Source organism: Zonotrichia albicollis, chromosome 19, assembly GCF_047830755.1.
Source record: "Zonotrichia albicollis isolate bZonAlb1 chromosome 19, bZonAlb1.hap1, whole genome shotgun sequence".
NCBI lineage: Eukaryota > Metazoa > Chordata > Aves > Passeriformes > Passerellidae > Zonotrichia > Zonotrichia albicollis.
The window spans coordinates 3,590,193-3,615,460 of NC_133837.1; the positions used below are offsets into that span (position 1 = coordinate 3,590,193).

General features: G+C 57.2%; 2 protein-coding genes across 4 annotated transcripts; one reads left to right on the forward strand and one right to left on the reverse strand.

Annotated features, from left to right (window-relative positions):
• Window positions 1-159: 159 nt before the first annotated feature.
• LOC141731256 (uncharacterized) lies at window positions 160-8,801 on the reverse strand. Its single transcript, XM_074555355.1, has 3 exons — window positions 8,266-8,801; window positions 1,019-1,426; window positions 160-581 (listed from the first exon to the last, which is right to left on the reverse strand). The coding sequence occupies exons 1-3, from the start codon at window positions 8,799-8,801 to the stop codon at window positions 206-208; spliced, it is 1,320 nt and encodes a 439-aa protein (XP_074411456.1). The 3' UTR covers window positions 160-205.
• On the forward strand, window positions 8,424-24,408 carry RAB37 (RAB37, member RAS oncogene family). 3 transcript variants are annotated; one of them, XM_074554849.1, is made up of 10 exons: window positions 8,424-8,859; window positions 14,479-14,589; window positions 18,589-18,699; window positions 20,743-20,784; window positions 20,931-20,997; window positions 21,083-21,135; window positions 21,628-21,693; window positions 22,426-22,482; window positions 22,748-22,824; window positions 22,934-24,408. In XM_074554849.1, exons 1-10 carry the CDS (start codon window positions 8,800-8,802, stop codon window positions 23,037-23,039), a joined length of 750 nt encoding a protein of 249 aa, XP_074410950.1. In that variant the 5' UTR covers window positions 8,424-8,799; the 3' UTR covers window positions 23,040-24,408. The 3 variants fall into 3 exon arrangements, with proteins under 3 accessions (XP_074410950.1, XP_074410952.1, XP_074410951.1); XM_074554851.1 differs by lacking the exon at window positions 18,589-18,699 and having other exon boundaries at window positions 8,428-8,859; window positions 22,934-24,407; XM_074554850.1 differs by lacking the exons at window positions 8,424-8,859; window positions 14,479-14,589 and adding an exon at window positions 16,528-16,747 and having other exon boundaries at window positions 22,934-24,407.
• The last annotated feature ends 860 nt before the right edge of the window (window positions 24,409-25,268 follow it).

Consider the following 25,268-nt stretch of genomic DNA (forward strand, 5'->3'; position numbering starts at 1 on the left):
GGCCCCTGTGACCCCATGTGCCCCCCAGGCACAATGCAGCATGTTCCCACACAGGTGTGTGCATCAGCATTGGCTGCCATGGACATCCCGGGCAGTGCTGGCAGCTCAAGGAAGGAGCAGACAGACAGACAGACAGACCAGCAGACACAGCCTTGCAGGATACCCAGCCTTTATTGCAAAATTGTCTTCCTTTGGCAGCTGCAGCTCAGCAGCCAGAGGCTCTCTGCAGCCCAAACCCTTCCCTGTGCAGCGCAGGGGCTGCCAGGAGGGGCCGAGGCTTCCCAGGGCCAGCAGCGCCCGGAGCCGAGCAGCTCCCGGCACGGGGCGGCCGTGAGGGGAGGCACGGCCCCGGCAGGGTGGGGGCCGGGGGGGCAGGAGGGCGTCCCTGGGGCTCGGAGGGGTTTGGGACGGGGGGGCAGCCCCGTGTCCTGGTGCTGCTGGATGCCCCCAAGAGCTGCAGCATCTCCTGCTCCCGGCTCCTGCCCCGGCTCCTCACCCACGCTGCCCCTCCAATCACAGCCAGTGCCACTGGCACCTTGATGCTGAGCAGAAGCAGCAAGTGGATGACACTGGGCTGGGACCTGTGTAGGAGAAAGGGGGTTGTACTAGAGCTTTATTGGGCTCTGGGGAATGAGGATGGGGACTGGGGCACTTGCGTGCCTGCCAGCTGCCCTGCTTGCCCCCAGGATGCTCCTTGGGAACTCAAAGCTAGGTAATACATGCATGGGAAAGGAACGTTTTACGCAGGGGATGCTTTTTTGGGGGCTTGCCTGGATCCCAAACCCTGACTCACAGCACTGGAGGCTCCCCACAGCCCCTGGGACACAGGGGATTGGTGGTCAATGGGCTCAGGTTGCTGTCCTCAGTTGTGTTTGAAGCAGCTGCTAGAGAAAACAGAACAAAGGAGATACCCCAGACCCTCTGCCCCGCACCCTGCACAGCAGCCTCTGTCCCTGAGACTTCAGCAATGCAGGTGCAGGGGGTGGTTATGGAGGTATCTGGGCAATGCCCTGAGCACTGCACAGGAGGAAGAGGAGCAAGGGGGGAGTTTAATGGCAGCTTTGCTTCCAGCCCTGTTTTACCTGCAGACACCATCACCTCGGTGCTGTGCCCTCGGCCGATCCCCACTTTCTTCACCCCACAGGAGTACCAGCCTGCATCCCCTGCTGTGACACTGCTCAGGGTCACTGTGAATGAATTCGCTGTGTGGTTGTCCCTGATGGACACCCTGTCCCGTGTCACTGTCACCTCTGAGCCGTCGGTTTGGATCATGGAGGTCATGAGGGAGCTTTTGCGGCTCCAGTACTTGAAGCTGAGCTTGTAGCGTGGCTTGTAGCTGCAGGACAGGGCCAGTGAGCTGCCCTGCTCTACTGTCACCTGCCTGGGGCCTGTCACTGCCCAGCCACCTGCAGGGGACAGAGAGGAGCTGTAAACCCATTATGGCAATGCCTGGGAGCCATGGAGGGTCTGAGCCCCGGGGCTGCAGCCCGAGGGAGGCTGTGCCTGTGCACCCACTGTGCCCGTGAGCAGTGCTGAGCTGAGATGTCACCAGTCATTAGTAAAACAGCCCCCATCAGGGGTGTGTGTTAGTGAGAGAATGAAAAGCCTAATTCCCACATGGCAGAGAACAAGCAAATCTCAGAGATCACACCCTGCAACTACCACAGGAAAGGTTTGGGATGAGCCAGTCTTTTGCCATGACCACAGTGAGCCTCCTGGTCTGCCTCAGCCCCAGCCTCCCCACAGCTCTGCCAGAACCCCTGACACAGATTTACTGACCTGTGCTCGTGGCTCTCATGAGGAAAAGGGTCCAAACCAAGAAAATCCTCATTTTCCAGCTTCTTGCTCCTGAGGAGGAATTTTCCCTGTGGTTTTTCACAAAAAATCCTTCAGGATGAAGCCAGGCCCACACACACATGGATGTCCTAACAGTTTTCCAAGCTGTGTTCTCCTGCCACTTCCTTGGGCAGTGTTTACCCACAGACCCTGGATGTCTTCTTTTTAAGACAGACACTTCCTCCCCTTTACCCACCACTCATGACTCACCCTGGGGTGTTCCATGACAGAGACTCTGCTTTTTCTCTGAAATAGTCACTGAGTTCCCAGGAAAATGCCAAAATGCAGCAGGTTCCTCCACGGTGGTGCCCATCCCAGCAGGGACCTAAAACCCTTTCCCTGCACAGAGCCCAAAGGATTTTGGGGAGTTTAGAGAGGGCCTGGCCAGAGCAGGATGCAGGGGCTGGGGCAGAGTGCAGGTCAGCCCCTGCTGATGGACTGGTGGGGATGCTCTGATGGACTGGGAGGATGGACTGGGAAGATGGGCAGCCATCCAACCCCCTGCACTGCTGCTCTCTGGCTCTGCAGTGGGCTGCCAGCTTGAGCTGGGCTGCTTGTTTTTTGTTTTCTTAGGCAAAAGAATCTTCTTTTCCTCCCCAAATCACCTTTTTTGGCACAGGTGTGGGATTTTGAGTGACAACGCTGTTTTTCCCCAGAATTAAATTAAAAGTTTCAGAAACCCAAATACACAAAGCAAAGCTGCTTCCCTGGCTTCCTTCCAATATGCCCTTTGGAAAGAGCAGAAAGCACAAACCTCAGAATCCCCTTTCCTCTCAATGCCTTGCCATGGCAAGAGGAAGCTCTGGGTGTCCCTTTGGGTCACCAAGCCACTCCTTCCTTCCCAGCTGGCTGGTTGTGAGCCAAAACGCTGCAAGTAACACCAAGATCTGAATTCAAAAAGTGCCTGGAGATGGCAAATCTGCTTTGTGCTGAAACACTTCCCACTCCAGCCACCTCATCTTCCTTGGGATGCATCCCTGCCACTCCTGGAAAATCACAGAGCGTCCTTCCCACCCTTCCCTTGGAGTGAGAGGAGGACTGGGAGAAGTGGCTTGGAGGTAGAGACTCTGGATGGAATGGGACAGGGAAGGTCCTACAAAGGTATTTGCTGCATGAGGATTTTGGGGGCAGCTCAGTTACCCGAAAGCAGACAGAAGCACTTCTTCCAAGAGCCGCTTTGGCTGAGTTGCTGGGGAATTTCTCAAGCCGCATCCGTGCTGTGTCATTACTATCACATCACCATCAGATGGGAGGTGTCATTTCCCTATTTTCCAGGTTTGGGTCCTGGGCAGGATGAGCAGCTGCCCAGTCCAGTGCAGGGGCTGGGACCCCCAGAACAGAGTGAGGCCACTTTGTCCCCATCATGGCAGTCCCCAGGACTGTGTTATACCCCAGAGAGCTCCTGACTGCGTCAGTGGAAGATCTCCTTCCATCCCCTGAGGACACAGCAGTCATTTACAGCAGCCCAACATCAGCACTGCGACTCCCACATGGAGTTTTGCTCTGATACTTCTCCTCTCACCTGCTGTGTGAAGGGGTCCTGGCTGAGTGGGACACTGGCCAGGGGCTGTCAATGAGGGGTTTGCAAAGGGCATGGCTCCAGCTCAGAGCCTCAGCCCCAAACAAACAGCTGCGTGTGAACATCTTCCTGGAGCGGAAGGTCAGGATGAGAGCGGGCAGGAATGAGGAACCCCAGAGTGCTGACACAGAAATCTGTCACAGGAGGATCTGCCCAGTTAAAGTCGGTGTCAGTTGAAAGGGGAAACCAGAAAGGGAGTAGAGCAGTTCAGGGACAAATCTGTACAACAGAGTGTGGTGAGGAATCACTCTGTCCAAAGTGGGGAGAGCCCTGCAGAGCTCCCCCGACACCCTCCAGCCATGGCACGGGTGCTGAGGTGCTCCAGAGGCCCGGGGGGATGGATAAACAGGGCAGGGAAAGGCACTCTGCTCTGAACCAGCATCTCTGGGGGGCTGTGGCAGGATCCTGCAAGCCAAGACCTCTCTCTTTAGGCAGAGAGAGACCCGGGAAGCACAAGGCAAGGCTGCTGTGTGAGAGAAGGAGCATTGCTGGAATGCTGCTCAGGAATCCGCTAATGCACCCTGACAGGAGCACATCCCTTTGCCTTTTGGTGTGCGCTGACGCGGGGCTGGAGCGAGCACCCCGGCGTGGCTCGGTGGCTGCACCACGAGCAAAGTGTGCCAGAGCCCCGGCAGCGCCATCGCCGTGCGCTGTGGGCACAGGGGCTGGGGTGAGCTGGCACCTGCAGCGTGCAGCTCTGCATGCCCCATTGAAATGCACTGTGGGCACAGCACAGGGGATGGGGTGAGCTGGCACCTGCAGCCCTGCAGCCCTGCCTGCCCCATTGAAATGCACTGTGGGCACAGGGGATGGGGTGAGCTGGCACCTGCAGTGTGCAGCCCTGCCTGCCCCATTGAAATGCACTGTGGGCACAGGGGCTGAGGAGAGCTGGCACCTGCAGCCCTGCAGCCCTGCAGCCCCTGAGCAGCGCTCCCAGCCCTGCCCTGCAGCTACAGAGCACTGCCCCACACCACCCGACCCTGCTTTCGCTCTGGTTCTGCAAGATTTTGAATCTGGGTTTGCTCTCTGGTGTCGATCCTAAGGAAAAGCCTCAAAGCCTTTCTGGGACAGGCAGTAATTGAATCAATCAGAACGTGCATCTCCTTGGTTCAGGGCCCTGCAAGAACAGATCTTCCCCAGTTCTCATCTCACTGTATTACCCACACCACAGCTGAGCTTTTCCAGAGTCCTGTCTTCCCTGGACTTCAATGATATTTCCAATCCCCGATTCTGTTATTTAAACTAGGTCCTTTGAAAAATAATCAGGTTGTTTCAGTCTGTTCTTCACGGCCAGATTTAGCAAGTTTGGGGAAATTGTCCTTAGGAGATAAGGCTAAATATAATATTGTAGCTCCTTAGTGCTGGCTGACTTAGCAGGCATTGTCTGATCTCTCTTTCCGCTGCCATCTCAGATACCCAAGATGAGTCTGGATCACTCCCAGATCCCCCGATTCAGCAAAGCCAGTAAAGGTGGCAAAAAATACTCACCGAATTTGTGGTGGTGGAGGATTTGCTCTGGGCTCCACCTGAGGCTGGACTTAGCTAGAAAGGGCCAAGGCAGGGGTTATTTAATGCAAAGAAATTAAGAATCCATACTCAGTGGATTCAGAGGATGAAATTCTGATTTCTGCCTAGCTCATGGGGAAGGAATGACTTCAGCAAGGCTCCAGTTTCCCCCAGATGTGTTGTACAGGCAATCCAGGGAGATACTGCAGCAGTTAATAGGGTTGGGCAGCAGAGAACAAGCAGGAGCAGGCCAGGAGGACAGTGAAGCAGAAACTCCTGAGCTGGATTTAAGTGTTCCACTGTTAGAGCTGTACTTCTCAAGGCAAACACACAAGTAATTAAGCTACCAGAGATACAGTCTGTGAGCAGACACACTAAACAATGGATCTAAATTGCAGGTTTATTTGGAATCACTGCAAATTTACAGGTCATTTCCTCTGATTTCATTGTTCTGCATTGATTCCAGTTGGTCAGCCCTTGCTTGGGGCTGTAAACTGCTCACTGGCTGCCAGAAACCTCTGCCGGGTCTGGGGGAGGCTGGTAGAGCAAGTGGTTTGCTGTGGGTGCTGGGGAAATGCATTCCCCAGTGTGTGAAGGGAGGCAGTGATGCAGCTGTTGGGCAGCTGGGCTCTGATAAAGCTGCTGTTATCACTTATCTACGATGGGTCAGGTCCTCCAGCACGACAAAGTGGGGTAAAGCCCTTGGAGCAGGGCCAGGCGTGCTGGTGCCTGTGTTTTGCCAGCAATCTGTGCTGTCTCATTAGGCTGCATTACCTTTGGAGACACCATGAGAGACAGGAGAATTGTCTCCTGCCCAGTGAGGTTAAACCTGCAGGGCCGAGGGTGCCTCTGGTGCAGCGCCTGCAGAGGGAATGGACACCTCGGCTCCTGAACTCTTCAGTCCCTCCCTAAATGAGCCTTAATTGGTCTCATCCTTGGGCAAGCTATTACAGCTCCAGAGCTCAGCCCCCAAGGGGACTGGGTGCCAGAGGCCAGCTCGCTCAGACCAAGGCCGCGGGACAGCTCTAGCAAGCAGGGAATATTCAGCTCTTAGTGATCAGGCAGCCCTTGTGATTTCAGCTTTGCTTGCTAGGTAGCTTTCCCTTGACCTAAGGCTCCAGCAGACGGTAGAGAGAGGAGAAGCAGAAGACGCTGGCTGTTCCACGAGTGTGGCTTTATTGGAGGGGTTCATGAAGGGTCTCAGCACTTCTTCTTCCCAGTTAGTAGGGGTACAGTATGCTACTTTTATAGGCTTGGCCCGGATCCAATCCTGACCATAGAGTGACCATAAGTGACCAATAGTGCGGTTAACACAATATTGCCTTGCATGGCTATAGGGATAGGGTATAGGCGGATGTCCCTGGAGTCTGTAAGCTTCTTTGCTGCTCTGTCAGCCTTCAGATTCTCCATGGGGTCCTGGCTAAAGTTGATGGTTTCACTCCACCTCCCTGCTCTCCTTTGTCATTCAGGGTAGTTCACAAATGCTGCTTGAGCTAAAAAGTCAGAGAATGCTCCCCAAGCCCCAGAGCTTCTCCTGCAGCAGGGACCTGCCAGGAATTGCAATCCAGGGATAATTGGACCTGGAGCCTCAGACCTAGTGAGATGTTGGGGGTATTGCACGACTTGTGAGGGTTCCTCAGGGTGAGAGAGATAGACAAGAATCTTGCTTCATGATCAGAAGGCTGGATTTATTAATATATGATATATAATACATTATGACTATGCTAATAGGAATAGAGAGAAAAGTTCAGAAGCTTGCTAAGCTAAGAATAGAATAGGAATCTAAAAACAAGAGAGCTCTCTGAGAATCTGTCCCCAAGCCAAGGGGACAATCCTGTGATTGGCCCTTAATTGTGAACATGGAACATGAGCCAACCACAGGTGCACCTATTGCATTCCACATCAGCAGATAATTATTGTTTACATTTTTCTTCTGGGGCCTCAGCTTCCCAGAAAGGACAAATCCTAAAAGAAAGGATTTTTATGAAAAGATGTCTGTGACATTGGGGGCTCACCCTTCTCTTCACCCCCACCTTCAGGAGAGGTGTGTCTGAGCACCTGCCCAGTTTGGGTGTCCAGGGCACAGCTGTGCAGTCCCTGCAGTACATCTGGGTCTCTGGGGGCCCAGCACACAGCTTGGGCCAGGCACTGCCCCTGCTCTGGGGCAGGAGAAGGCTGAGCACTCAGGATGGTGGCATGAAATCTCCATCCTCAATGGCCATGGCAGCGCTGGGACATCTGCAGGAAGGATTATGCAGACATCAATGGGAGTTTGGGAGTTTTGACAAGTTCTTGGTGTGTTTTAGAGTTGCCCTGGCTTTGTTGAAGACCTCCTGAGGTTTGCTGCTTTCTTCTTCTTGGCCCTGCCTGTGTGGGGTGTGTGCATTATGTTGAAGCACTTGTTTATTTTCTGATCCAGACACCAGGGCTTGTGATATCATTTGGTTTTGTGTTGTTGATTGTGTTCCAGTGCATGAGGCCGTGGTCTGGCTGCAGGATGGTCTGGGTTGGGTTGGGTTTTTGGCCTCAGGCAAGCCTGAACCCCACTGTCCCGATTGGTTTTTAATTTTTTTCTGGCTACTGTTTCTGAGTCCAATCATCTGACCCAGCAGAACCATCTCTGCAGTCAGAAGAAATAATGGGTAAATATAATTAGCAATGTCAGGCCCAGGCAGTAGAACAGCAATCAGATGGGTGCAGATGGCTCTTGGAAACCTGGTCTGTTCCTCTGGCTTGAGGCCATCTGCTGCTCTTGAAGGAGGGAACTGGAGACTGAATCAAGTCTCTCTTAAATAAACTTCTGAGTAAAGATTAATTTATTTCCAGTGCAATGAACAACATCAGGTTGCTCTAAAGGGAGCCCTAAAAAAAAGGATCTCAACAAGATATTGACTGTCACCTACAGCTTCATCCTGTCTCTAATAACAATTTTTTTTACTTTAAGCAGGGTCTTAACTGGGCTCTGTAAATGCAGTGGAAACCCAAAGTGGACCTGTTGGGATAAACCAGGCACAGCACCAGTTTGGTAAAGAAACTAAAATGGCCTGGCTAGCATGGGCTGCTGGAGTGACACACCGGTGACCACCCAGCTCCATGCTTCATCCTGCTCCATGCTTCATCCTGCCCTGTGCTCCATCCTGCCCTGAGCTTCATCTTGTGCTTCATCCTGTCCTGAGCTCCATCCTGCCCGGGCTCTGTGTGCCGATGTCTGGGGGGCGTCAGCCAGAGCAGCCTCGGTGCGGGCAGGAGGCTTCTTAAGCGCCACCGAGCCTCTGTGCATCCGGGCTGGGGCAGGACAGTGGGCCTGGCTCCGTGCTCAGCTCGGCACCGATCGGAGCTGGCACCGAGAATCTCTGTGCCAGGGCTGCCCGTGCCCCGTGGGTGCCTCCCGGGGCCGAGGGAAGGCCAGCGACTCCCGGCGATTCCCCGGGCTCTGCGCAGTCCCAGTGCACAGAGCTGGGGAGCGGAGCTGCGGAGGGACCGGCGCTGGCGCGGGGAGTCCGGCGGCTCTGCCGGGGTGGGGGGGACGGAACGCTCCCGCCGCCTCCCCGCCCCCGGGCGGGACCGGCCTCTCCCGCTGCCCCCCGCCCCCTCCGGGCGGGGAACCGTGCGAGCGGCGGCGCCGAGCGCCGAGCAGCGCTGTCCTGCGGGGCCGAACCGGGCCGGGTACTGCGGGACCGAACCGGGCCGGGCTCTGCCGCACCGAGCAGCGCTGTCCTGCGGGGCCGAACCGGGCCGGGCTCTGCCGCACCGAGCAGCGCTGTCCTGCGGGGCCGCACCGCGCCGGGCGCTGCCCGCGGTGCTGAGCGGGACGGGCGCTGCCCGCGGTGCTGCAGGGGCGGCCCGGCCCGGCCCGGGCACCCCGAGCCCCCCCGGCCATGGGGGCCCGCGCCGCCGGCCCGGGGGGGAACGGCTACAACGAGGCACTGCTGCACAAGGTAGGGATGGGGATGGGATGGGATGGGATGGGATGGGATGGGATGGGATGGGATGGGATGGGATGGGATGGGATGGGATGGGATGGGATGGGATGGGATGGGATGGGGATGGGATGGGGATGGGGGCACCCGGGAGGGGGCTGCAGAGCGGGGAGAAGGGACAGCGCTCTGCTTGAACTTCCCGACAAATCCCGTCCCTCTGCCTTCCTCGCTCCTCCTCTCCCGGCGGGGTCCGTCTCTCACCCTCGCCCCGGTGCGGCGGCAGCTCTGTCCCCCCTGCAGGGATCGGCCCCGGTCCCAGCACATCCCGGCTGACGGTAGGCAGGGGGTGGCAGGATCCGGCGGGTTTGGGAAGCCAGGGCTGCTGCACAGCCCGCACCGCCCTTCAGCCGCTGCCGCTGTCCCGGCAGGCTCAGGGCGGCTCGGGGGCAGCTGAACCGCGGGGCTCTGTTTGCCAGAAGCAGATTAACGAGCTGGGACTTTCCTGCCGTGAAATAGCCGTGTCCCAGAGACGTCCATTCCTGCCCTTGTTGCTTTGAAATCCTCTTTTGCAGTATTCCTGGGACTGTGTTTTTGTACCTCCTGGGACTGTGTTTTGTAACTGCAATGGCACGGAGCGTGGTCAGGCTTGCTGGTGTCCCTGCAAGACGCGGGGTGCTCAGGCTTTGCTGCGGGGACAGCAGCAGAGGGGATTTTGCTCTCTGCAGTCAGGCGCTGCCCTGCAACTCCTGGAGTGATGGAGGAGATGCTGATTTCTCACAGATCCACCCATCATTCCTTCCTGCTGTCCTCACTCTGCTTTCCTGCAGTCCTCAGTGACTGTGCAGGATCTGCCTCCCTCGGGAAAATCAGGGATGGCACAAGACAGGAGAAAGGCTGGGGTTCTGTGGATCCTGTTCACAAATCCCAGTCTGTTCTGTATCCTGCTGTATACTCAGGGCAAGGTGCCCAGCCCTTGATTAGTAGAAAAATATCAATTACTAGCAGCTCTCGTTTCTGTTTTACATGGAATACATAGAACATGCCTCCAGGGATGACTTGAGAAACTTTGATTCTTTGCAGAGCCTTAACTCTCTCTTCTCCAGGAAGCAGCTGCAGCAGTTCAGAAATTACATTGGTGGAAATGAGACTCTGGGCAGAAAATGGTTATATTGTCCAGGCAAATAACCATCCCAGTCCCACATTCCCTGCTGTTTCCCTTGATATTTTTCTGCCTCTCCTGGCTGGGCTGCTTGTCTTGCAGAAACAAGGCTGCTCTCACTCCAGGGAAGTGAGGCTGCAAACACCTCACCAGATCTTGTGTCTGAGCAAGCAATCACATTTCAGATGTGTTGAAAAACCTCAAGAGAGCTTTGCAGCTTGCAGCCAAGGATTAAATGGTTTCTGGTTGGTGGCTAAGCCCAGACCTGGGGAGGAAATGGGCCCGGAGCTAACCAAAGCAGGAACAGCAGAGGTTTATTCTGGGCTGTTCCAGAGAAGTTTTGCTTGATACAAAATGATGAATTCTGCTCTCAGGCGGTTTGACCCATTGCCAAATCATTCTTCCTCCTGTGTGATTCCTGGTCCATTAGCTGGAGCAAGACCCAAAGGCAGAGGGATGAGCTCCTTGTCTGTGGTTGATCCAAGGTGTTAACAGAGGGTTGCAAACCGGGATCTCCTGCATGATCTGAGCCAGCTTTTGTTTCATGCACAGCCCTAGAGCTCTGCAGCGCTGAGATACAGCCTGTGCCAAGGCTGGCAGAGGCTCCAGGCTCTCTCTCAAGCTGGTATAAGTGTCTTGGCCATGGTGAAATCGTGTCTGGGCAGGGGGGACAGCCCTGAGCTGTTCCTGTGGCACATAGCAGCTTCTAGCATCATCCAGCTCCATCCCTGGAGCACTGCCTGCAGCAGGGGAAAGGCAGCACGATTTTATATAAAGAGCAGGTTAAAAATAAGCTTCAGGACTGAGCCTCAGCCTGAGAGGCCACAGAGTGGGGTGGTGAGGGGCTGAAAGCAGACAGGCCTTCACCCTCAGACTCTCCCAGGGCTGTGTCCCACTTTAGCTCTGCAGGCAGTGGTGCTGAGGGGCACGAACACATTTGCCACAAATTGTTGTGATAAATCCTGCTCACCTGGGCACAAACCTGTGGGTCTGGGGCTTCATCAGCTCCCTGAGAGCGACACCAGAGCCTGTGGAGGGCACTTCTCCCTTCCTGCACCCCCTGACCGGGGTTTTAGCCTGCCAGGCTTCCATTAGCTCTGTTTAGCTCAGGCCCAGGTTCTGCATGTTTAATCTCGAAAATGAGCTGGGAAGACAACCTCAGCCCACATGCACTGTCCCAGATCTCCTCCCATTTGGCTGGCACTGGAATTGCACCCACTGCCTCCCTGTGCTGCAAAACCTCTCTGCCCTCGGGAGGTTAGACCAAAACGTCTCTTTTCCTTGCAAGTATGGGAAGTTTGAATTATTCCGCCTTGTCCCTGCAGCCCATGCTGAGCCAGCAACGATTCTGACTGGAAGTGATCCATCTACATTAGAATTAGCCCCAAAACTTACTCAAGGTGTGGGGAGGGATATTTGCTCTTCCCCTAAGGCAGGTCAGGCAGACAAGCCTTTCCAGGAGGGCGTTACAAGGTGCACCTGCTTTTCTCTGGGACTGTGGGGTGGTGGAGAAGTCAGGTTACCTCTGGCAAAGCACTGTTCCATCCCCACACCACCAGGCAGAGAGGATGAGCAGTGCCAAAAGGAATCTTACAACATTTTACTTAAGTTTCCCACGAAAAAACAAAAAGCAAACAAACCCACCCCCCCAAAAAACAAAAAACAAACCAAAAAAAAAACAAAAAACCCCAAACCAACAACAACAACAACAAAAAAACAAACCCCAAAAAACCCACCAAACAACAACAACAACAACAAAAAAACCACCAAAAAAAAAAAAAAAAAAAAGAAGGGAAAGGAAAACCTGAGGGGGAAAAGAAGGTGTGGAGGAGGTCTGTCTGTGGCTGAGGGTGGGGGAAGAGTCAGGACAGCTATGGAACTTTGGCTCTGGGAAATTTTTTACTATCATGACTCAGTCATGTCCAGCCTGAGATTTCAAGGGCTATTTCAAGTAACATCTTCCCTACAGTGGGCTTTTTGTTCTTGTTTTTTGTTTATTTGGTGACCAGGAAGGCCACAGTGATTTCTACTGTGCTGTCCTTCCATGCAGCCCATGAGCTTTTCCTGAAGTCAGTAGGAATATCTCTTGGCTGTTCCAGGCCAAATTTTGCTGTTATTATTAAGTCATGAAGCAATTCATGAGTTGTCTCTATTATGAATCCCATTTAAATTATTAATAGAGGAATCTGCCTTTTATACATGTTCTCTGTAAACCCTGGGCTCTGGAGGCTTTCTGGCCCTCATTCCAACCAGCTCTTCTCCCTCCATAATTAATGTTGTTCTCTGCATTAACTGCTCCCAAAGACAGCACTGCAGGGTGCACCCAGTCCTGTTGCACATCTCAGCATCACTATTTTACCTGGAAATAGTATGTAACACCAAATTACACAGCACTGATGTGCAGGAGCCCCATGGTAATGAATTCTCAGAGTGCTTTTCTCTCCAGCTGCTCCTGGGCATATCCCTCTCTGTGCACAGGGAAGAGTTCCCTAGGGAAGAGCCAAGGGGGGTTTGGGCAGGGACATTTCCCCCAGGAAAGGGGTGAACCAGCTCCTGTGGCCCAGAGATTTCTGCTTCCCAACATTCCCCCCGTGCCAGCTCCCGGCTCACGCGGCTGCTCTGGATGTGCGAGTGACCTGCAAAGAGCCCAGGCAGGGAGGAGGGAGAAATCTGTGCTGCAGATCTGGGCACAGGGTGCTGCTGCCTCTCAGCACACAGCCCTGAGCAGCAGCCTGCACTGGCAGAGGTGCAGGGCTCCCTCCTGCCCGCAGCTCTGCTCAGCAGCTCAGCTCTTCCCAGCACAGGGGCAGTGTTTGGGATGGGCTCTCCAAGGGAAAGTGCTGATTCATGAGGCGAGCGCTCACTGAGGTGTATCAGCGTGAGCAGCTCCAGGCAGGGTGTGGGGTGGTGCTTTAGGCAAGGCAGGACGCTGATGTCCTGCCAGTCCACATCCCTGCATGGTTTGGGCTCCTCAAGCTCCTTGGCTTTTGGTTTCAGCCCACTTCTTTGGGATCTGTGGGGTGCAGGAATCGTAGCACCAGGGGCTGTGAAGCCCACGTGGCCTCCCCGTGTATGGAATCAGGTCTTGGTCTGCTGGGGCTGTTCAGGCATTTGATGAAACATTCCTTCACACTCAGCCTGTGTTTCACAAGGGAAGTGCAGTGCCTGAAGTAGTGCCAGGATTGGTGTCACCCCAGGGCACTTGGGGACAGGAGAGGGACAGGACCAGATGTGCACAGCGTCTCCCCTGCATTTTGGGGAGGTGCTGAAGCACCTTCAGGCTGGAGTCAAAGGGCTGAGGTGTTGCAGGACGGAGCAAGGCACAAACACCAAGCAGGCAGGGGTAAAACAGCTGCAGCCAAGTGTAGCAGAGGTGGATGCTGAGGCTGGGGAGGTTTAGTCCCAGCACCTCACTGCCTCGTCCCTGCAGCCTCAGGGGTGACAGGGGACCCGTAACAGAGGAGACACTCCATGATTGCCAGAACTGCAGCTTCAGGACCACCCCTGTCCTGAAACACACAGCCCAAACCACTTCTAAGCCAGCAGGCTGATAGCAGAGTGTTTGTTTTAATTCATGTCCTGCGAAAGGGTTGAAAGTGCCTCAGTTTCCTGAAAGGATGGGAATGTTTGCCAGTGGCTCTGAGAACAAAACCCAGATACCAGCAGAGGGAAGGGAGGGGTTCTGTTTGCACTGCAGGTCTCGCTTAGGGCAGGGTTTTGAGGAGCAGAAGGGAAGATGAGCTCCCCAGGGGTACCAGGGCCAGGGGCTGGCAGTGTGGGAGCTGCTTAAGAGGTGACAGCTCTGACACCAGCACAGCTCCTGTCCCTTCTGCTCGGGGATGGGAGCAGTCTGGGGTTTCCCAGGGAGGCTGGAGAGGCAGAGGCACCCCATGATTTCAAAGCCATCACTTTGCCAGGAGGGAGTGCTGTGGGTCCACGGCATGAAGGCAGCACAAAGGCAGCCCAGTGACCCGGCAAGGCTGTGTGGCTGTGGCAGCAGCTGTGTGCAGCAGCTGCAGGAGATGCTCTCTTTACTAAACAGTTTTGGACTTGATCCAGTGACTCCAAAGTCCTCCCAAAGAGGTTATCCAGCAGGCCTGTGTGAGCCAAGGCTGCTTCTGCCCGGCAGCTCCCTGAGCTGGGGTAGGAGCTTCTCTCCTGCTCACTCTCCATGATAGGCTGAGCTTTACTTTCCTTCCCATCTTTCCTCTCTTGGACAGGGTGCAGTGCGTTTCAGGCCTGAAGCTCATCCCAGAGAACATTTCATTAATTACAGAGATGGACAAAGGGGTGGATGGACAAATTCCTCTCTGGGCAAGTGGCAGAACCAAATGTGACAGATCCAGGGGCTGGGTGGGTCCTTCTTGATCCTGTTGCATTTGCTGCCACATTCCCCCAGCACACCCACCCAAATGTCTGGCTCCCAGCTCCCCCATCGCCTGCACCTGCACTGATGCCTCTTTATGTGCTCCTTGCAGACAATCCTGGTTGGAGACAGTGGCGTGGGGAAGACATCACTGCTGGTCCAGTTTGACCAGGGCAAGTTCATTCCTGGCTCCTTCTCTGCCACCGTGGGCATTGGGTTTACGGTAAGAGCCCAGTCCCTGGTCCCTGGGCAGTGCACTCACCCTTGGGGAGCAGCTTTATCTGGGGAATCAGAATCTATGGATCCGTGGTAAGCACAAAGAATTGGATACCTTGCTTTGGTGCTGCTGGATGAGGAGTTTGGTTTGGCTGTGTGCTTCTTGGCATGCTTTGGACCACTGGGAGGGATGAAGGATGGGTAAAGCTCCCTATTCCAAATCCCTTGGTGGGGCCGTGTCCGAGTGCAGCCTTGTGCTTCACATACAGAAAGCTGCCCTTGGAGCTGCCCTGCTGTGCCAGGGAGATGCCAGCCTGTGTCCTGCCTGTGTCCAGCCTGGAGCCCTGGCAGATGGTGACAGTGCTGGGAAAAGCACTCGGCTGCCATCCAGAGCTATTTGCAGAGCTGCCTGGGGTCCCAAGTGGCTCTGATGTGTGTGTCCCCTCTCCTGGGCGAGCTCAGGACAGGCACAGTGCTTGGGACCCTACTCCAGAGAGACTGTCATCCCTTCAGCATTGCGACAAAGCTGGAACTCAGCAAGGGGCTGGTACCTATGGGGATGCAATTACCCACAGGAATTTTCTTTCCAGTCCAGGTCAAGGAAGCAGGAAAATGTGTCTTTTTCCCCAGTAGGGATGGTCTGGGGCCAAGCAGCCCAGGGACCAGCAGCCAAGGTGCCTCTGCTGAGGGGCCTGAGCCATGGGCAGACAGAGCAGGCTCAGCCTCAGCACTGATCTCCTCCGGCTCCGGCTGCCTTGTTTCTCTGGCAGCAAACGCCAGTGTGTGGAAGTGATGCTCAGCCAGGCGTTTTTCCTGCCCAGCACAGTTTTCCATATCCTTCAGCCCCCTCCCCATCTTGCTGCAGGGAAGCTCAGCCACTTCCAGGAGCTCCAAGCTACCAGCTCCAGCTGTGGGCACTTTCCTGGCCAAAGAGCACATATAAACTATAAATCCCCCGGCTGGGTCTGAGCGCAGTTACAGGACTGGAAATACAGGTTCTGTTTCCCGGGGGGCAGAGGAGGGCTTGGCTGGTGCAGGAGGTGGATGCCATTCCAGAGGGCATCTCTGTCACTGGACCTCCTGCAGCCACGTGTGGCCCTCACCTGGATTGCAGAGAGGGGCACAGCACTGGAGCCCTGCGCCCCTGGATCCCAGTGGTGTGACTGGGATGGGGGCTGCCCTGAGATTAGCCCTGATGTGGGAGAGATGAGATGGAATATTCCTGGGAAAATAGACTGGGGAGGGCTCAAGGCTCCTATGCATGAAGTGATGCCTGTAAGGCTGAAGACCTTGACCAGGTGTAGTTCATGGATTTATGAGGTTTTGTGGGATGGAGTTTTGAGTAACACAACATCCCTCTCCAGGGAATTCTCCCACATTCCCATGCTTGGCCTTTTCCTAAATGAAGTGCACTATGAGCTGGGCCCCAGTGGCCGGTGTAGGATGCAGGGGCTGCGAGCAGCCGGGGGAGCGGGAGGCCCTGGGTGAGGGGCGGGCTCGGGGGAACCGGCTCGGCTCAGCTCCCGGCTCCGGCTCCACGCTGCTCACCCGGACCCATCCCAGCGCCGCTGGGGCTGCAGCAGAGGGGCAAACCCTCACCCCGGGGTGAGCTGGGGGCTGGCAGTGCGAGCTGCCATCCCTGCTGTCCCGGCGTGGCACGATGGGATTTGGTGGCACTGGGGTCTCCATCCGCACACTGTGAGGGACGGGGTGACTGTTCGTGTGCAGGGTGAGCAGCTCCTGCTCTCCCCACGGCCGTGTCCGCAGGGACCTGCCGGGCTCTGCCGCTGTCCGGGCAGCCGAGCCGGCAGCAAACCCCAGCACGGCGGGGTGCAGGGGCTCAGGTTCCCACTCACTCTTCAGCCTCCTCCTCCTCCTCACCCCGCGCCCGGGCTGGGCAGGGAGGCGGCCGGGGCACGGCCTCGGGGCGGGGGGAGGCATCGGCCGGGGAGGAGGAGGAGGAAGAGGAGGAGGAAGGCGGGTGGGGCCGCAGCTCCCGCCGGGACTCGGCGGCTCCGCTCGGACGCGGCATGGGCGGCCCCGGTGGGGCGGCGGGGAGCGAGACCCCGGGGGGCGGCGGGGACCCCCCGAGGAGCAGCGGGGACCCCCCGAGGAGCAGCGGGGAGCCCCCGGCGCTGCCCCGCGATCACCAGCTGTCCGGCAAGGTGCGAGGCGGCGCGGGGGGAGCGGGGATGGAGCCTCCGAGCTCCGCCAGAGGGGAAGGTTTGGGTTCGCCCCCCGGCTTGCGGGAAGACCAGGAGGGGTTTAGGGTTTAGGAAGGGTCCCGAGGGCCGCCCGCTTCCTCCGCTGCTGCGATCGCGCCCAGGAAGCGGCCGCGAAACGGGGAGGAAGGGAAGGAGGCGGCGGCCGCAGCTGATCCCCCCAGCCCTCCTCTGTCCCGGAGCCCCCGGTGCAGCCGGGATTGGGGTTCTGCTCCCCGGGAGCCCCCGGTGCAGCCGGGATTGGGCTTCTGCTCCCCGGGAGGTGCAGGTGGGGCGTCCATCTCCATAGGAGGTGGCACAGGAGGGACCAGCGGCAGGAGCGGGACTTTGGGGGGCTCCCGGGGCAAGAGGAGCGTGGCCGAGCTCTGAAAGCCCGCCAGACCTTTTCCAGGCCAAGGGGCTCCTGCCAGCCCCACAACAGTGCCCCCCATGGCACAGGGCAGGGGGAGCAGGGCCCCGTCCAGGCCATTGCAGCACCCCAAGGGCTCCAAGGTGGGAACAGCATTTCAGCCCTGGATCCAGCCCAGGGCCCCCTTCAGCCCCCTTTAGCACTCCTTCCTGAGTGCCCCCCTCTTCCCCAGCCCAGGCCAGGCAAGGGCTGCCCCAGGAAGCACCTTCCTCATCCGAGCAGCTCAGGGGAAGCACGGGACTGAGGAACCTTTTACCCCCAAAATTTAATATACAGCCCCAGGCTGAGCCCAGCACTGACGGTGTCAGCACTGACACCCCCTGCTGCCTCACTGAGCCAGTTCCAAAGGGGCCCTGCACCCTGTCACCTTCTCTGAACTGCTTTTATGCCTTTGCTTTTATCCTCCCCTCTCTGACTCCTCTTCATGGAGGACAATTTCCATGTTTGGGGGAGAAAAGCAGTTTTCAGCGTGGTCTAGAGTTAGGTGGAGGCTGAACTGAGCAGTGTTCCCAGCTCCCCATAAGTCCTGGGGGAGGATTTGACCAGCAAAGTGGTAGCAGGAGGCAGAGCATTTCCAGCCCCCAGCTTTGGCATTTGCTGTGCCATCCCTGTGGAAGGTGGCCATGGCCCACAGGGGCAGCAGGGCTGCAGAGGTTTACTTTGCAAGCTCCAGCATCCTGCCAGGTGGGCATGCAGGCATGGACCTTCCTGCTGAAGTCCTGCTCACTGATGTTTTTCATAAGGGTGAAAAATGATGTAGTCAGGTTAATGATTGCTGGGCAGGAACAGGTTGCTGCAGGTAGGCAGAAAGAACACAGCACTGGGAAAGGCTGTGCTCATGGAGCCCAGCGTTGGTCTTGGCTGCTCCCTGCCTGAGGCCAGAGGTGCTGGAGTGGCGGGAGAGCCTGGGCTGATCCTGTTTGCTTAGCAGGAGGGGAAAGGCACCATGTTTGCTTTGGTGTCTGCAGCAGGCACCGACGGGGAGAGAGTCCCGGACACGCGGGGTTTGTCCAACCCATGCATCAGCCCTTGGGCTGGGCACACCCGGGCCAGGGGCAAGGCGTGGGTGTCCGCACGCATTTGGGAGCTGTGGCTGGTTCTCTAGGAGCCTCTAGGGCCTGGCTAGGAGATATCCTGCTGCAGTACCTGTTTTCACAGCAGCTCTCCGCCTCGTTCATGGCTGGGGGCTGCCCTGCTGCCCTGGGCGCTGCTTGGCCGCACCCTCAGGGCTCCCACCCACACCCGGCCCCGCGGGGCTCTCCGGGCACACCGGGAGCAGCTCTGGGGAGAGAAGGAACCGGGGCGGGCTCAGCCCCAGCCGGGACTGCTGCTCCCTCCGGTCCTGCTGACCTCTCTCCCTGCGCCCATCTTGCAGGTGATGTTGCTTGGAGACTCGGGCGTGGGGAAAACCTGCTTCCTGCTCCAGTTCAAAGACGGGGCCTTTCTCTCCGGGACGTTCATTGCCACCGTGGGCATAGATTTCCGGGTGAGACCACCACAGCTGCCAGCCCCTCGCCCCCCTGCACCTGCACCTTGGCCAGGACAGGGTGCTGGGCAGGGAGAACGTGGGATTCCAGCCTCTGTACCTCCAGTTATCTTCCAACCAGCTGCAGGTTCTTGCTGGAACCCTTCCACCCCTCCCTGGGAGAGCAGTAACAGACAGAAAAGCCCACTGGTACTGTTGCCTCTTACCTTTAAATCAGCAAAGGGTCTAGGTTTAGCCCATCCCAGGTCTTGGGGTGTGTGCTGGACAGCCAGTACACTCCACCATGCAGGCCAAAGCCAACAGCTGGGGGGACAAACGCAGGTTGCTGTAACTTCATGCCTTGAAAGGGCTGAAATGGGCTGCTGAGAAGGGCTGAAATGGGCTCCTGAGAAGGGCTGAAATGGGCTGTTGAGAAAGTCTGAAATGGGCTGTTTAAACCCCTACACTGCTGTCTGCTCACCAAATTTCAGCTGCAGGATCTTTCTAAGGGTGCCCAGGGAGGCACAGCTGTTTGAGCACAGGGCAGAGCAGGAAGGAAGTCACGGGGGTGTCCCCGGGCAGGGCTCTGCCCACAGCCACCGACTCGTGTCGAGTGCGGTCAGAGCTTCCTCTGCCCCCGCAGCTGCTCCTGTTTGCTGCCCCTTCTGCTGCCCCAGCTGCCTTTGGCTTCTGGTGGAACCGGGGCCTTGGTGATCAGGGGCTGGGGGAGAGAGATGGCTGTGGGTTTGGTTAGGGGAGGCCACGAGGCCTGTCCTCATGATAAAGTCATGAAAGGAGGAAAATCTGCTGTGTCCCACTGCTGGGCTCGGTGCTGCTGTCCCCAGAGGTGTTGCCAGCCCACAGGTGCCTGCTCTGCCTCGTGCAAGCATCCCCTCCAGCAGCTCATGGCTCACTGCTCTAGGTAATCTCCAGAGTCTCCTGGGGCATGTTTTTGTTTTATCCAGCCCATTTGCTCAAATGCTGTCATCACCACATGGGCTGAATTTCCATTTCAAACAATTCCAGGCAACCAAATTATTTATAGGGGTCTTCTCTTTCCAGACTCCAAGTATGATTCTTTAAGTCTTAAAATAGCTTTTCAGTAGTTTTTGCTTTTCTTTTTTCTGGCCTCTGGAGAGAAGCCCCTGTGCTTCTGAGATGAGAATAGCGATTGCTTAAGCCTCAATAGCTGCCTTCCCAGCTCAGATGGAAATGCTTCTTTCCTTTCCTGGTCCCAGCCCAGCCTGGCTGCAAACCCAACCCAGGAGATTTCCTCCTGCCGTGCTGGATACAGCTGTGTGCTACATGCAGCCCCTCCAGCTCAGTGTTTTCTACCTCCTTTAAGAACCAAGCAAGGCTCCACCAGCAAGAAAACCTGCAGAGGACATCCAGCATCACCCAGTGCACATGACCAGGCAGTTTGTAGCATCCAAACCCCTTAAGTTACTGCAAACAGGCTATATTTTTAGTGCAGCAGTGGTTCCCTGAGCACATGGAGCTGAAGACTCCTGTCAGAAAGATCAGGGCTTTTTGGTGAGCAAACATAAAAGCACACCAACATGTTATTAATAAATGCAAAATTATGTGTGGTTCATCCATGCTTCCCCAGTTCTGCAGCTCTGCCAGCTTCCCGGGGCTGCCGCAAGCCCGGAGCTCCCCAGCAGGAGCCGGAGCAGGTCGGTGTTCCTGGGACCTGCTGGGCAGCCAAGGTCATTGACTGCTCATTAGGGAGCCAAGGACAGGGACTCTGGCTGTGGGAGATGAACGAGGCGCTGGATCCAAGGCAGGCTGGGATCCTGCTGTCTCCTCTGCACTGATTCTGCTCTTCGCTCTGCCTCGAGGGGTTGCTGCTCTGGGGTGTCCCCGTAGCTGCCAAGCAATCAGGATCACGGTCTGTGGCAATGAGGCTCTGATGTCCAGCCCCACAGGCAGCCTTGCTTCTTTCCACTGGCCCAGGGAGAGCAGCTGAGGGGCTGTGGAATGCCAACTCAGTGCCAGGGCTGGCTGGCACATGCACCAGGACATGCTTTGGGCTGATAAACCTGCTCTCCTTGTCTTCTGCAGAACAAAGTGGTGGCCGTGGATGGTGTGAAGGTGAAGTTGCAGGTGAGCTTTGGGAGGGGGGAAGAAGCTTCCAGATGGAAACCCAGCTCAGGCTGAGCGTGGTGGTCCAGCAGGGCTGGGAGCCACGGGAGCAGACCCAGCTGGGGGAGGTTGCTCTCCCTGCTCTCACCAGGGCAGTTTCTCGGCAGATCTGGGACACGGCAGGACAGGAGCGTTTCCGCAGCGTCACCCACGCCTACTACCGGGATGCCCAAGGTGAGTCTGGGGTCCAGCAGGGATGGGGAGACCATGCAGAGCACATTCCTGCAGTGTAGCGATGCCTCTGCCTCTTCCCCTGCAGCCCTGCTCCTGCTCTACGATATCACCAGCAAGATGTCCTTCGACAACATCCGCGTGAGTCCCGCCGAGGGCTGGGGGAGCTCTCCCAGGGCCTGCAGTGAGGGTGCCCTGCTTGGCTGCCCTGCTTGGCTGCCCGGCTGTGGGAGCAGCTGGGAGCCTGCTGTACCCCCAAGCACTGGCTGTTCTGGCCAGAGCCAGCCAGCTGGGAGCTCATCCCAGGGCACCTGGCTGGTGCTGCATGCCTGGGTGAGTTTTGTTTGAGGACACGGTGAATGCCTGAGGGAGAAAACGTGGTTTGGGAAGGATGTGAACTACGGCTTGGGCTGTAGCCAGGAGACGGGGCGTTTTCAGGACTGCTCATCTGTGATGCTGGGATAATTCCTGTGCCAAGAAGGAAAAGTCATTATCCCTGTCCTTGTGGGGGTGCTGGAGGTGCTGAGGGGATGCGAGGGCTGAGAGGGAAGGGAGGGGGTACTGAGGGGTGGGAGGCTGAGTTGGGAGGGACAGGAGCACCCCTCACCCCAACACAGTGCTGCTGCCCCACAGGCCTGGCTGACGGAGATCCATGAGTACGCCCAGAAGGACGTGGTCATCATGTTGCTGGGCAATAAGGTGTGTGCAGGGTCCCTGTCCATCCTGGACTTTGCTGTGCTGTGCGTGCCCCTGCCATCCCCATGGCCGGGCAGGGATGGGGCTCTGCCTGCACCCTCTGCCGGGTTCTGCTGCTTTCTGCGCCCGGCCGAGCGCAGAGGCGGCTCCTCTGTCCCCGGGGTGGTTCCCCGGTCCCAAATGTCCCCGGGGCTCGGGGAGGGCAGTGTTCCCGGTAGCCAGCGGGTGGCAGCACGAGCCTGAGGATCCAGGGACGGGGTGCTCCTCGAATGGAATGCTTTGGTATGGGGTGCCCACCCAGGCCTGGATGCATCCCTGCACCTCAGGTAACCCCAAGCCCTAAAGGCCCAACAAGGTCCCAGATTCTCTCCAGGAGTCAAAGATGCTGCTGGGTGCCCAGTGCCCGACTGGATTTCCCCTTGGGATAGGATGTCCCCTAGATCCTGGATGATGCTGGGTACTTGATGCCCAGCAGGGTACCAGAGCCTCCCTGGGTCCTGGATGCTCTCAGGTACTGTCCCAGGTCCTCAGTGTCCCCAGGATCCCCCTGATACCCTCAATGCCACCAGGTCCCAGATGCTCCACAGGTCCCAGGTTCTCTGGGCAGTGGATACTTCTGGATCCATGCTGCCCCTCATTCCTGTCAGCCCCCTGAACACCCCACACTGCTGGTTTGCCAGATGCCCAGGGTGCCAGCTGCTCTGGTGTGTGGGGACATTTTCCTTCCCTTGGCAGGCTGATGTGAGCAGTGAGAGAGCTGTGAGGACGGAGGATGGAGCATCACTGGCCAGGGTGAGTTGTGCTATGGCCTAACCCAACTTCAGCCCCCCCAGACAATTTCAGGTCACCCAGGGTTCCCGTGCAGCCGTGCCATCCCCTCAGAGTGCCCAGGCCTGCCTGGCTCTTGCAGGGCAGCACAGCAGTCACTTGCATGCAAAACCTGGGGCAAAGCAGGGAGGGGGTGACCCTCAAGCCTTGTCCAGGCTCCAGGGGTGATTCAGAGGGCCAGGAGGGCACCTTGGGCATAGCCACTGATGGGGTGCTGCTGCTCTTGCAGGAGTACGGAGTGCCTTTCATGGAGACGAGCGCCAAGACAGGCATGAACGTGGAGCTGGCCTTCCTGGCCATTGCCAAGTGAGTACCTGGGGCCAGGGCACTGAACAAGGAAGGTGTTCCCTGCAGCCCCACCACCTCCCACACCCCAGCACAGTGTGGGAGGGGTAACACAGCCTCACCACTCCAGGGAGCTGAAGCAGCGCGCGGTGCAGCCGCTGGATGAGCCCCACTTCCAGATCCACGATTACATTGAGTCACAGAAGAAGAAATCCAGCTGCTGTGTCTTCTCCTGAGGGTGGCCCAGAGGAGCTGGCAGGCCTGGGGGCCCAGCTGTGAGGCAGAGTGGGGCCCTATCCCGCTCTCAAGCACTGGAGGGAACCAAGCTCTGACAAGCCAAGGCGGATGGCACAGTACAGTGGAGCAGAGTGCGTGAGGAGGGCCCTTGTCCTGGTGCCAGGATTCAGATCCTGCTGCCCTGCAGAGCAATGACCTCTGTGCCATCGTGGGAATCACTGTGGTGTGGTGACTGCCAGCCAGGCCAGCAAGCCATGGTGACCCATCGCTTCCACCACTCGAGCAGGGTGCAGGACACAGCCACACACCTCACTGAGGGATCCTTGGAGCAGCTGGAGGAGCTGTGCCATGGATGAGCCTCGCTTGCAGCTATTCCTGCTCACAGTGCCGCTGTTGTCCAACTGGAAGGGCCTGGTCCAGCCCCCTCATCCCTGGTGCTGCCAGGCTCTGGCTTCCCTCCAAGGAACCTCAGCTCTGTCCCCCCAGGCTGCCCCACACCCCAGTGCCCACGCTCGGCTGTGGCTCCTCATTTCTGCAGTTGCTGCCAATGGCTTTTATCCTCCTGCCACCACAAATGCAATGATGTCCCCATTGTATCTGGGCTCTGCTCGAGGGAAGGGCTGGGATGGGGAAGGGTCCAGCCAAACCTGCTCCCTGCCCACACAGCTGGTGTGAGAAATAAAATTCCCCTGGGAGCATCCGAGCAATGCTTGGGGCACTTCTGGTACACACAGCAATTTGGAAAAACTTTGCTTCCTCCATGTTGTACCCACAGAAATTAGAGAATTTATTTTTTTTAACAAGAAAAGGTTTTTTCATTTCAATGCCTCCAGACTGAACCATCTCCAACCTCATGCAGGAGATGCCCATGATGGCATCACCTGGGGCGATGCTTCAGCCCTGCTGCCTCCCAGGCCAGGCTGGGTTTCTCTCCTGTCACTGTCCATGTCATACAACTACGCCTTCCTGCTGCTGGCAAATAGCAGCTGGAACCCACTGTCAGGCATCTTCCAGCCAGCAAACTGCTCTGCTGGGCGCTGGTGGGGCTCAGGGACATCCCTGGTGCTCAGCCCAGCTCTGTTGCTCCCTCGAGCACACTGTCCACTCCTCTGAGCAGTCAGATGGTGAATATTTGGTTGTGTAACTGAAGCACTGATGCAGAGAGCAGCTGTGGAGGGTATGGCACTGCACATCGGAGTCAGGGACTGTCCAGCACATCTGTCCCCATCAGCATCTTCTCTGGCTCTGCACCTGACTGCTCGTGTCTCACCTGCCCCGGTGCCTCCTTCACCTCTGCTCTGCCCCTGGGTCTCTCTTTGCAAGCTTACAGATTAAAGCTGAGTATTTTTTGAGGCTTTGCATCTGCCTGATTGTTTGTTGCATGAGAAATCGCTGCCCTGGGTGTGCGCCGTGGGAGGCTGCTGCGCACAGCGCTGCAGAGCGGCCGGCCCGGGCCTGGGGGCAGCGTGGGGAGGGGGCAGCACCCACGGCCCCTTCCTGCCTGCCGGGGGGCTCCCACTGCACATTGCACACAGACCAAAGGTGAGAGGGGAAGAGTAAACACGGCCTGTTAAATTAAAACCAACCTCCTCCCCTGCTGTTCTCATGGTGCGGAGTCCAGCATTCTCCAAATAACTCTGTCTTCCCACCAATGGCATTGCTGCTGCCGCTTGGCTGATGTCTGCAAAAAAATGCTGGATGGCTTCAACACAAACAGACGTTGGCTCTTTTCTCTTTCCCCCCTCCTGCCCGAGGTCCTTTAACTTCACTCCAAGATGCAAAGGGCAGGAGGAGGCAGCTGGGGCGCGACGGTCCTGCCTGTGCCCTGTCGGACCCAAAAGTAGCTTTAGCGGTTTCCTTTGCTGTTGCCTTTCTTCCTTATCTCGGTCCCGTGCTCCAACCAGCCCTGCTGGAGCTGGGTTTTGTTTCCTGACTGAGCACAGGGTACCCAAAATGTGCTCTGCATCTGCCCTTCCAAAGAGCTCACTTGTGGGGCTCCCTTTACCAAGGGGACAGCTGCGCACGGGCGATAGATCCCCTGTGCTGGGGCCGTACCACAGCGCGCTTGCCCTGGTTTTCCCCTGCGAAGGCATTTGCCGCCGGCTGCCGTGGGATTCCTCTGCGCCGCTTTTCTCAGCGCCGAGCGGCCGCGGGCGAATGCTCAGCCGAGTGGAGGAAACAAATGAGCCCACCCTCCGCTCGCAGCTGCGTCCCACGGAGCGGCAGCG

Coding starts and splice junctions, on each gene's coding strand:
- RAB37 (XM_074554849.1), top strand. CDS start 8,800: ATGGGGGCCCGCGCCGCCGGCCCGGGGGGGAACGGCTACAACGAGGCA. Junction 8,860..14,478: donor ACGAGGCACTGCTGCACAAG/GTAGGGATGGGG, acceptor TGCTCCTTGCAG/ACAATCCTGGTTGGAGACAG. Junction 22,825..22,933: donor GCCTTCCTGGCCATTGCCAA/GTGAGTACCTGG, acceptor TCACCACTCCAG/GGAGCTGAAGCAGCGCGCGG.
- LOC141731256 (XM_074555355.1), bottom strand. CDS start 8,801: ATGGCCGGGGGGGCTCGGGGTGCCCGGGCCGGGCCGGGCCGCCCCTGC. Junction 1,427..8,265: donor CCCTGGCACAGAGATTCTCG/GTGCCAGCTCCG, acceptor ATGGGTTTACAG/CTCCTCTCTGTCCCCTGCAG. Junction 582..1,018: donor GCTCCTCTTCCTCCTGTGCA/GTGCTCAGGGCA, acceptor TCTCCTACACAG/GTCCCAGCCCAGTGTCATCC.